The 12,171-nt window shown below is 43.7% G+C and overlaps 1 protein-coding gene across 1 annotated transcript; it reads left to right on the forward strand.

The window, feature by feature from the left end:
* The first annotated feature begins 326 nt into the window (after positions 1–326).
* On the forward strand, positions 327–2,487 carry LOC109116955. Its single transcript, XM_019203318.1, has 4 exons — positions 327–1,236; positions 1,300–1,694; positions 2,214–2,370; positions 2,480–2,487. Exons 1-4 carry the CDS (start codon positions 327–329, stop codon positions 2,485–2,487), a joined length of 1,470 nt encoding a protein of 489 aa, XP_019058863.1.
* Positions 2,488–12,171: the final 9,684 nt, after the last annotated feature.

Below are 12,171 nucleotides of genomic sequence, written 5' to 3' on the forward strand. Positions count from 1 at the left end.
CTTTTGCAATTTCTTTTTGTTTAGTTCTTCACGAACTTTGAGGAGAATTTTACGAGAGAAAAAAGGCAAGAGTGGTGAGAATATCAGAGGGTAAAAGTCAATATTGAGTGAAACACGAGTGTTGAGTGTTAATTGATCGAGGGAAAACAGGTGAGGGAGTGAGTGAGGTCTTTTGCATGATGTCTCAAGAAGATAATGCAGGTAGCAATCGAAACGATAGAGGAGCAGTTGACAACGAAATCATTCAAGTGATGCAGCAAAATTTCGAACGACTAAATGTGGTACTCAATGAATTTCGAGATCGACTCGAAATAAATGAAGATCGAATGGATCGACTCCATCAAGTTCGTGATCTGCGACCGAGGAGAAACAATCAACGACAACGTGCACCTTTGCCAGACTCTGCAGCGGAATATTATGAGGAGTCTCATGATAATGATGGAGATGCGGTTTCCTTGGTCACTATACCGAGAAATCGTGGAGGAAGGGATGAGGTGCCACGACAAGTCCGAAGAGACCATCGTGAAAGGAACGGTGTAGATCAAAATTTGGGGTCCATCAAACTATCTATCCCGCCTTTCCAAGGTAAAAATGACCCTGATGTCTACATTGAGTGGGAAAGAAGGGTGGAGTTAGTCTTCGATTGTCATAACTATTCTGAAGAGAAGAAGGTAAAACTTGCTGCTGTAGCATTTACAGATTATGCTATTGTTTGGTGGGATCAACTAACCTTGTGTAGACGTCGAAATCGGGAGCAACCAGTTGGAAGTTGGGAGGAAATGAAAGCTGTCATGAGAAGAAGGTTTGTGTCTTCTCATTATTATCGGGATTTACACTTGCGGTTGCAAAGTCTTAAACAGGGAAATAAGACAGTTGAGGAGTATCATAAAGAGATGGAGATCGCTATGATCCGTGCTAACATCGAAGAGAACCGAGAGGCAACCATGGCTCGATTCGTCAATGGCCTTAATCGAGAGATTAGCAATGTGGTGGAGTTACACCATTACGTAGAGCTCGAGGAAGTGGTGCATATGGCAATGAAAATAGAAAGACAACTCAAAAGGGGTCGAACATCTTCACGATTTGAAGGGACTAGCTCGAGTTCGAGGTGGAATACTAAACTCGAGGGGAATAGTTCAAGATGGAACTCAGGGTCAAAGCACGATGAGAAATCACCTTTTAAAGCAAGAGGAGACAAAGTCGCTGCCAAATCATCGTTTGACTCGACAGAGAAGGGTAATTCATATTTCTTACCATAAAAAAATCGTGAAATTAAATGTTATCGATGTTTGAGAGTAGGTCATATTGCTTCTCAGTGTCCCAACAAGAGAACTATGATTATGTTAGAGAATGGGGATATTGAAACTGATGCAGAAGAAGACAACGACTCCATGCCATCACTTGAAGATGTTGATGAGGTAGAACATGCTGTCACGGGGCAAGCCCTTATTGTTTTGAGAGCTTTACATGTGCAAGCTAAGGAGGATGGGGATGAACTACAAAGGGAGAATATCTTTTATACTCGATGTCATGTGAAAGATCGGGTATGTGGATTGATTATAGATGGAGGAAGTTGTGTGAATGTGGCTAGTTCTTTGATGGTGGAAAAGCTTGGTTTGCGCACCAAAAAGCATCCGAAGCCATACCGACTTCAGTGGTTGAATGAAAGTGGTGACTTGAAAGTAACCAGACAGGTATTAGTCTCATTTTCTATTGGGCGATACTCTGATGAAGTTATGTGTAATGTCGTGCCTATGCATGCTAGTCATTTGTTGTTGGGAAGGCCATGGCAATTTGATCGAAGGACTACCCATGATGGATACCTAAACCGATACAGCTTCATCAAAGATGATCGAAATGTGATACTTGCACCCCTATCACCCCACCAAGTGTTCCATGAGCAGCTTCAAATTAAGAAGTCGAGTGGGGAGAATTCAAAAAAAAGTGAAAAAAAGAATGAGAGAAAAGAGAGTCTAGAAAAAGAAAAGAATGAGAGAAAAGAGAGTTTAGAAAAAGAAAAGAATGAGAAAAAAGTGAGTCAAGAAAAAGAAAAGAATGAGAGTTCAGCGAAAGAAAAAAAAGAGGGGAAGAAAAATAATTTTCTTGTGAGAGAGGAGCTCAGTCCAAGGCCAATGATATTGTTCTTATACAAGGAGGCATATCTTTCTAACTTTAACTCGACTTTGCCTAGTGTTGTGATTTCTCTTTTACAGGAATTTAATGACGTGTTTCCCGAAGAGATGCCACCAGGATTACCACCAATACGAGGGATTGAACATCAGATTGATTTCATACCAGGAACACCAATCCCGAATCGAACAGCATATAGGAGCAATCCGAAAGAATTCAATGAGTTGCAAAAACAAATCGGTGAGTTACTCAACAAAGGTTATATTCGAGAAAGTATGAGTCCATGTGTTGTGCCCGTATTGTTAGTACCTAAGAAAGATGGTACTTGGAGACTATGTGTTGATTGTAGGGCTGTGAATAAGATAACGATAAAATATCGTTACCCTATTCCTCGTTTAGATGACATGCTTGATGAATTGCATGGTTCCACAATATTTTCTAAGATTGATTTGAAAAGTGGGTACCATCAAATTCGCATGAAAGAAGGTGACGAATGGAAAACGGCATTTAAAACCAAAGGTGGATTGTATGAATGGTTAGTAATGCCATTTGGTTTATCGAATGCACCTAGCACTTTTATGCGCCTTATGAACCATGTCTTGCGTGCTTTTATTGGAAAATTTGTTGTTGTATACTTTGATGACATTCTGATCTATAGCAGAAGTGAGCATGATCATTTGAGTCACTTAAGATGTGTTCTTGAAGTGCTGAGACAAGAGAAATTATATGCTAACCTTAAGAAGTGCAACTTTTTCTTGGATAGCGTTGTGTTTCTTGGTTTTGTTGTCAGTTCTAAGGGAGTAGAAGTGGATGGTGAAAAGGTAAAGGCCATCCGAGATTGGCCCACACCTACAACCGTATCGGAGGTTCGTAGTTTTCATGGACTTGCAGGATTTTATCGTCGATTTGTGAAGAATTTTAGTACTATCGCTGCTCCTTTAACTGAGATCATCAAGAAAAATGTGGGATTTAAGTGGGAAAAGGAGCAAGAGAACGCATTCAACACTCTGAAAGAAAAGCTAAGTTCTACTCCTTTATTGGTTTTACCGGATTTTTCAAAAACATTTGAAATCGAATGTGATGCTTCTGGAATTGGTATCGGTGCAGTTCTTATGCAGGAGAAAAAGCCTATTGCTTACTTTAGCGAGAAACTCAGCGGCGCAACTTTGAATTACTCCACGTACGATAAAGAACTGTATGCATTGGTGAAAGCTTTTGAGACATGGCAACACTACTTGTGGTCTAAAGAATTCATAGTCCACACCGATCATGAGTCTCTGAAGCATTTAAAGACACAAAACAAGCTGAATCGAAGACATACACGTTGGATCGAGTTCATCGAGATGTTTCCTTATGCGATCCAATACAAGCAAGGCAAGGAAAATGTTGTGGCTGGCGCATTATCGCGTAGGTATACTCTTATCTCAACTCTTGATGCCAAACTATTAGGTTTTGAATTCTTGAAAGAGTTATACTTGCATGATCATGACTTTGACAAAATATTTGTTGCATGTCAAAAGAAAGCATTTGAAAAGTTTTATCGACATGATGGCTTTTTGTTTCGTGAAAATAAGCTTTGCATTCCACAAAGTTCCATAAGAGAGTTGCTTGTTGGTGAAGCTCATGGGAGAGGGTTGATGGGGCATTTTGGAGTTGCCAAAACATTAGATGTTTTGAAAGAACATTTCTTTTGGCCTCATATGAAACGTGATGTCAAGAAAATTTGTTCACGATGCATGACGTGTAAGAAAGCTAAATCTAAAATCCAACCACATGGACTTTACATGCCATTGCCTGTTCCTAGTCATCCATGGACCGACGTATCAATGGATTTTGTGTTGGGATTGCCTAGGACTAGAACCGGTAAGGATTCAATCTTTGTGGTCGTGGATCGATTTTCAAAAATGGCTCATTTTGTTCCTTGTAAAAAGACGGATGATGCAACCCATGTGGCTAACCTCTTCTTTAAAGAGGTGGTGCGTTTGCACGACATTCCTAGGACCATTGTGAGTGATCGTGATGTCAAGTTCCTCAGTCACTTTTGGCGTATTTTGTGGGGTAAGTTGGGAACGAAATTATTATTTTCCACTACTTGTCATCCACAAACTGACGGACAAACAGAGGTTGTAAATCGAACCTTGGGAACCTTGTTGCGTGCAATCCTTAAGAAAAATTTGAAATCCTGGGAGGATTGCATTCCGTTCATTGAATTTGCATATAACAGAGTTGTGCATTCTTCTACTAAGTTTTCTCCATTTGAGGTCGTTTATGGCTTTAATCCACTAACCCCGTTGGACTTGGTTCCATTACCTATTGGTGAGATTGTAAGCCTTGATGGAAAGCGTAAAGCAGATTTGGTGAAAAAAATTCATGAAGACGTGAGGCAACACATTCTACAAAAGAACGAGCAAACTGCAAATCGAGCCAATAAAGGGAGGAAACACGTCACCTTTGAACCAGGAGATTGGGTTTGGTTCATTTTCGAAAGGAGAGGTTTCCAACCCAACGAAAGTCGAAGCTGAGTCCACGTGGGGATGGACCATTTCAAGTCTTGGAGAAAATTAATGACAATGCATATAAGCTCGACTTGCCAAGTAAGTATGAAGTGAGTTCGACATTCAATGTTTCTGATCTTTCTCCTTTTGATATTGATGTAGATTCGAGGACGAATCTTTTTGAAGAAGGGGAGGATGATACGAGCTCAAGGACAAATTCCAATAACGAGCATGAGGATGAGCTTTACGTTTCGATTGAACCGATCTCGGGAGCACGAGCCAAGAACTTCGGGAAAACATTGCAGAATTTATGGGCGATCAGTCAAAGTAAAGAGCGTATTTCGAGAGTCAACATACGAGAGTCGAGGATGATGTTGGTGATTACAAAAGATTGACTTCATTTACAAGCCTCGAAATCACGCGTCTCGTTACTTGAAGTCAACTTAACTACCATGGTTGATTTCAAGGAAGACACTTTTATTATTTTCTTATTTCCTAAGTTTTCTTTTACCTATATAAACCTATTGTTATGCTTGGTTTAGGGACACATTTTGAGATTAAGAAACTTGTGAGATTATTCTCCAACTTGTTCGTTTTGAACTTTGCTTTAAGAATTGCAAATCTTTGCTTGTAGTTCTTAAACTTTTATAATATTGGTTCCTATCTCTTTATAGATAGCGGATCAATATTCCTTTACTCTATAATATTGGTTTCTATCTCTCTTTATAGATAGCGAGTCAATATTTCACTTTTCCTATAATATCGGTTTCTATCTCTTTATAGATAGTGGGTCGATATTCCATCCATCACCAAAACCTTTATCTTGGCCGATCTTACTTTGTTTCATATATTGTTGTCGGGTTTCGTGACTAGTTCCGCGAGGTTCACATCATACACCTATATTCATATGCAATCTAATCGTGCAAGTTAATGCAAAAAGCAAGCGACCGATGGAGTGATCTTCCACGGTGTTAACTCTCGTCTAGTGTGGAGTATAAAAAGAGTAAGTGTGTTACCTCTTCCGCTTCTTTTTGTTGTGATCTAATGGGCCCTATGCAATGTGAAGGAAACATGAAGCTTTGATACCCCTTTTTTGAACTTGGTGGAGGGCGAGAGTTTCCTCCTTCGATCGGGATTGGAACGGATTTGCCTCCACAAAGGATAGGTCAACATTGATGGGGGTTGCATCTCAATGGCTGCTAAAATCCATCTGAAACACACGGAAAATCATCGAAAAATGATCAGAATAAATGAGCGGGTCGCCCAAAAAATGGGCGGTCGCTCAGTGGGGAAAATTTTTGCTCAGAAGAAACGAGCGGGTCCCTCAAAAAATGGACGACCGCTCGTTCTTTTTTTTTTTTTTGATGAGCTGGTCGCTCATAAAATGGGTGATCACATCCCCTGTTTTTCGACGCACAACGGATCTTTCCTCGCACTCGTGTATCTGATAAAAGAGGTTGTTACGAGGGGATTTTGGAGGCTTGATTAAGAAAAGGAAAAAGAAACAAAGAGGTTGAAGAATGTACTTCCCGGTATGAACCGGGTTGCTAGATAAGGTCGTAGCTAGACCGCAATGCGGTTCAATCAATTAAAGAGAGGGAGTGTAATACCCCGATTCCCGTATGAAATATTTAAATTAGTTTCGGAAATAAAAGGAAGGTAAATCAAACAAAAAAAACATAGAGAATATTTCAACGAAGATCTAGAAGAAAACGACACTCGATTTGACTGAGAAACGAGGAAGTTATGAACAAAAGAAAAATGAGTAGAACCCGGAATTCGGAATTCGCGAGTTATTTGAGGTACGGACGTTTCGAGTTGTGCCTCATCGTGTAAACATGAGTTTTCAATAATCTACTGATTGGACATGCAAGAGGACGTTCCAAGGAAGGTGTAGAAACAAACGGTGCGCGATTCGGGTAAGAAACGAGTGAGAACGGAGCAATCGAAGTCAGTCGAAACGGACCAGAAATGCAGAACGGACGGACTGGCAAAGGCAGAACGGACGGACTGCTAAAGGCGGAACGAACGGACCACGAACGAGCGAGGAGCTGGGCCGAAACTAGGCCTAGACCGTGCGTTCCAGGCCCAGAACGGACGGTCTGCTGGGCAGAACGCAAGTGCCCAACTTGCTGCCTTGGGACACGTATTTCTCTGCGTTCCCAGACCCCACCAGCGTCAAGTCGCCGACCAATCTATTCAGGGTGATGCAGGCTCGACCTTGGGTCTGGTCTTGAGCCCATTCGACCTCCCTCTCGCAGCATAAACCTCTCCCAAGGCAGGGGTTGCACCATTTTCGGACAAAATCAAAGAAAAGAGAGGGAGAGGAGAAACAGAGAGAAAGGGGCGAAAACCAGGGAGAATCAACGCAAGGGAAGCTCGAGAACACGAAGGAGGACATCCCTAGAGTGTCTAGAAGAGGTTTCCGGCAAGGAACAGATCGGAAAACACCTCGAAATCCGGCCAAAACCAGATCTGAGCCGAAACAGAGGTGAGTGGCTCGAGTTGTGTCTGTGTGAGCTCGTTTTCGTCGATGTGATTGTGTTATTTCGATGGTTTTTGCTTGGATTAGATAGAGGACATTTCAATAAACATTTAGCAACAAACGACACATAATTTGGTGGAGAAATGAGTGAGATATGGCCAAACGAAGTCGGACCAGAAAACTGTTTCGCGAGAGAGAACAGAGCTGGAACGGACGGTCTGTTTTTGCAGACCCGACGGTCTGGGTGACCCAGACCGGACGGTCTGGCATCCCCAGACCGAACGGTCTGCGTTCTAGACCTCAAAAATTGTCCCGAGAGGCCCCGGGACAGCACGAGACCCCTGGACCGACCGATCTACACCCTAGACCGACCGTTCTAGAGTATGGAACCCTTTTTCGGATGATTTTCAAATCACGTGTGCGTGAGATGTGTGATACAACGATTCGAGTGACTCGTTGTGTGATTATACGGGGTAGTTTGCATGGCGTTAAGCGGTAGATCGGTAAGGGACCGAATACCGTGATACGTGTGATTGTACTGGGGGATATATACATGATGTGTGCCATGTGTGTAGCTTGCTCGTGTGTACGAGTCAAGCATGATTGTGTTTGTGGATGGTTGTGGACGCAACCATCACCATCATGGACTTGACGGGCGTTTGAGACGCGATTAGTCGTGTGCGATACGACGGCCAACGTCATGGACTTGACGGGCGTGTGACGTGCTCCTAGTCATGGACTTGACTAGGGTATATGGTTGGAACCCTATGGTGGACTCCATACGGGTGATATGATCGATTGTGTCATGCTGACTTGACACGGCCAACGTCATGGACTTGACGGGCGTGGAGGCGCCCCTAGTCATGGACTTGACTAGGGTATATGGATGGACCCTTTGGTGGACTCCATACGGGTGTGTTTATATTTCCGTTGTGTCATGGACTTGACATCGGTAGTCACGTGATGTGACAAGCGCTTGAGGCGATATTGTCGTATGATGCGACGGCCAACGTCACGCGAGTGACAGGCGTGTGATGCGCACCTAGTCATGCTGACTTGACTAGGGTTTATGGCTAGCCCCATGGTGGACTCCATGCGCGTGTGATTGTGATTGTTATTATATGTGTGATGCACGTTATATGATAATGCATGTTACTATTGCTGCATGTGATTGGAATCATCGTTCTAACACCGTTCTCGCTGAGAACGGGTTTACCGGGTTCAACCCAGGCTACTCACTAAGCAATTGTGCTTAGTGTTGGGATTTTTTGGGGCTACGGATTCCTAGCATGCGATCATATCGATCTAGGGTTTGGTTTACTAGGTTTCATGCAGCGGAAGGATAATCTAAACCTAGTCAAACGTCACACGCAACCAAAATCATCCGTAAAACCCCGACAGATCGTGTATATCACCGTAGGAATCGAATACTTACCTCTTTCCTGAAGATCTGAAAGTAGCAATCGATCCAGGGCCTGTTTTAATCACCAAGAGCTGAAAGTACAACTCCTCTACACGTATCCACACCGACGGGAAGGATTCCAAACGCTTTTGGAACTGATCTGCTAGGATCTATGAAGTGAATAGGGTTTCAAAGACTTGGGATCGAATCCCGGGAACTAGAACCCTCAAAAGAAACGATTTTCTTGTGTTCTAGATCTGTCTTAGGATTCTGAAAGTTGAGTTCTCCTCTTAGGACGGCGTCCAACACCACCTTATAAGGTAGAAACCCTAATCCTTGTGGAAAAAGACTTTTTCCGAGTATTGACTCGGTCCGAGTCAGAACTCTGACTCGGTCGAGTCAGAACGAATCAGCCCAAACCCATTGTCAACTCTTGACTCGGCCCATTTAGTATTGACTCGGTCCGAGTCAAAACTTTGACTCGGTCGAGTCAAAACATCAGCCAAGTTTCTGGGCTTCGACCCGCATGGAACTGACTCGGTCCGAGTCAAATACTGACTCGGTCCGAGTCAAATACTGACTCGGTCCGAGTCAAATACTGACTCGGTCCGAGTCAGAAGGCTGAAAAACGCCCCGACACTCTGATTTGATCCGAAAACCGTTTTTTTTTTACCAAATCCAAGTCTTCCTTTCCGAAACTTCACATATAAGTCCATCCCTAATGGTGTGTGACCCTGTAGGCCCATTCGCAGTGGCAGCAGCCTCGAGAACCATTCCCGATCTACAAGTCATGGTTAGCCTCTAGCAAGACGCCATGACCACCCACGTTGAATTGAGTTAGAGGTGATCTAACCAAGGCAATAACAGCTCGAGTTCTGATCCTTTATCTCACGGATATGATCGATTGTGTCATGCTGACTTGACACGGCCAACGTCATGGACTTGACGGGCGTGGAGGCGCCCCTAGTCATGGACTTGACTAGGGTATATGGCTGGACCCTATGGTGGACTCCATACGGGTGTGTTTATATTTCCGTTGTGTCATGGACTTGACATCGGTAGTCACGTGATGTGACAAGCGCTTGAGGCGATATTGTCATGTGATGCGACGGCCAATGTCACGCGAGTGACGGGCGTGTGATGCGTACCTAGTCATGCTGACTTGACTAGGGTTTATGGCTAGCCCCATGGTGGACTCCATGCGGGTGTGATTGTGATTGTTATTATATGTGTGATGCACGTTATATGATAATGCATGTTACTATTGCTGCATGTGATTGGAATCATCGTTCTAACACCGTTCTCGCTGAGAACGGGTTTACCGGGTTCAACCCGGGCTACTCACTAAGCAGTTGTGCTTAGCCCTCGTGGTTTTACATTTTTCAGATCACGAGAATTACGCCTAGTGCACGGACGACGGCCTGAGAGAAGCAACATCATGTACGAGATTTTATTTTGAACTCCGGGACTTGTATTCCCGCATTTTGTACGGTTATGTTATGACTTTTCGGACATGTGTTGTTTTGCGATACTGATCGCTTGTATTTTCCGCTGCTTACTCTGGTTTGTTTAAAAATATTTTTGGATTTCGTATTTTTGCTTCGGCATTATTATTTTATTCCAATTTGTCCATGTGGCACAGCCCGTATACTGTACACGGGTTACGGGTGTCACAGGGAGAGTACAAAGGTACCTCCTTCTGGTCTAATACTCCCTGGATTGTATGGCTTGAGTCTTTGAGTGTTGACCATGAAAGTTCTGCCTTTTCCGTTGTCGAGTTCTACCGCTCCATGAGAGGTGACGTTCTTTATGATGAACGGTCCCGACCATCTTGATTTCAGTTTTTCTGGAAAAAGTTTTAGTCGAGAATTAAATAAACGAACGAGGTCACCTTGTTGGAAGTTTCGATTGAGGATGTGCCGGTCGTGCCACTTCTTGGCCCGCTCCTTGTAAATCCGCGCATTTTCATATGCGTCCAAACGAATTTCCTCTAGGTGATGGAGCTCTAGCATTCGTTTCTCCGCTTGTGAAGCGTTCGGGGTCCTAATCAGTGTGTGATTTCTCTTTTGAACCTTGAGATGAGTCAGGAACGGTATGGGTGGTCGATAGGATGCTTACGGGGTCCAAGTCTTCATTTCCAGGTGAAAACAGGCGGGTCGCCCAGTTTTCGGGCGGGTCGCTCGCTTCTACAGTATCTGGATCGTTTTTGCTCAGAGAAAATGGGCGGGGCATCCATTTTGACGGGCGGTCGCTCGCTTCTACAGTGTCTCGATCGTTTTTGCTCAGACAACTCGAGCGGGTCGCCCGTGTTTTACACTGGGTCACCCGTTTTTGTCTCGGTCACTCGCGTCAACAGTGTTACTGCTCAGACAAAATGAGCTGGTCGCCCATTTTTCGGGCGGGTCGCTCATTTTGCTATGCACTTCACCATCAGGTCTTGAAATTGGGCGGGTCGCCCATTTTTCGGGCAGGTCGTCCGTTTTTGCTGGAATTTCGTTTTCGGCTTCTTGACCTTCCAACACTCGTCTTATCTCTTCAAACTCCTCCCAATTGCTGTATAGACTTGCTTCTACGGCTATTAGTGACGCTTCAAGCGGGTCTACTTCACAAAATTCTCCGATCACTTCTTCCGCCGTTGCTTCAAGTATATCCGCATAACACACCGTATCATTGGTCGAGGGCTGCTTCAAGTTCTGATCAAGTGAGAATTCAACTGTTTCATCTCCGATCTTCATAATTAATCTCCCAGCCTGAATGTGCACTACGACATCCGTTGTACTAAAAAATGGTCGGCCTAAAATGATTGGAACTTTGGAGTCTTCATCCATGTCTAGCACAACAAAATCGACCGGTATATAAAACTCACCAATCTTCAAAGGTACATCTTCTAATATTTCCGTTGGGTACTTGATCGATCTATCCGCTAATTGTAATGCCATCCTTGTCGGTTTTAACTCACCGACGTTCAATTTCTTGTAGATCGACAAGGGCATTAAACTTACACTCGCTCCAAGACTACACAAGGCTCGATCGATGTCAATGTTTCCTAGCTTACAAGGGATAGAGAAACTTCCCGGATCAGCCATTTTCGGGGGAAGTTCATGCTTCATGATTGCAGCACTGATCTCGGTACTAAGGGCTACTGTTTCCTTTTCCACAACCATTTTTCTCGTCAAGATGTCTTTTAGAAACTTCGCATATGAGGGCATTTTGAGAATTACCTCATGAAAGGGCATCGTAATCTCCATCTTTTTCAACATCTCCGCAAACTTCCCAAACTGAGTTTCCTCATTAAATTTCTTTAGACGAGAAGGAAAAGGGATTGGGGGTACCTTAGGTGGCGGTGGAATGTAGACGGGTTCTTTCTCCTGTTCTTGCACCTTTGGAGTGTCTTCCTCTACAGCCTTGCCTTTTTCCTCTCTTGTTAGCCTTGGAGGTGATGTCTTCTCAACCATCAGAGGGGTGATATCCGGAAGTTGTTTTCCACTCCTCAGCTCCACTGCATTGATATATTCCCGAGGGTTCATCTCGTTCTTACCGGGGAGCATGCCTTGCTATCTTGATGAGGAGGAAGATGCGAGTTGAGCCACTTTATTGTCCAAGATCTTCAAGTGATCTTGTACTCCTTCCAATTGTTTCTTGAATGCAATTTGCTCATT

The sequence above is a fragment of the Tarenaya hassleriana genome, unplaced genomic scaffold (genome assembly GCF_000463585.1).
Source record: "Tarenaya hassleriana unplaced genomic scaffold, ASM46358v1 Cleome301, whole genome shotgun sequence".
Lineage (NCBI taxonomy): Eukaryota > Viridiplantae > Streptophyta > Magnoliopsida > Brassicales > Cleomaceae > Tarenaya > Tarenaya hassleriana.

Bases quoted from the DNA above. Each gene is read 5' to 3' on its own strand.
- LOC109116955 (XM_019203318.1), top strand. From the start codon at position 327: ATGGATCGACTCCATCAAGTTCGTGATCTGCGACCGAGGAGAAACAAT. The intron at 1,237-1,299 runs GTAATTCATATT...GTTTGAGAGTAG, and splicing joins GTTTGACTCGACAGAGAAGG to GTCATATTGCTTCTCAGTGT. The intron at 1,695-2,213 runs GTATTAGTCTCA...TCTCTTTTACAG, and splicing joins ACTTGAAAGTAACCAGACAG to GAATTTAATGACGTGTTTCC.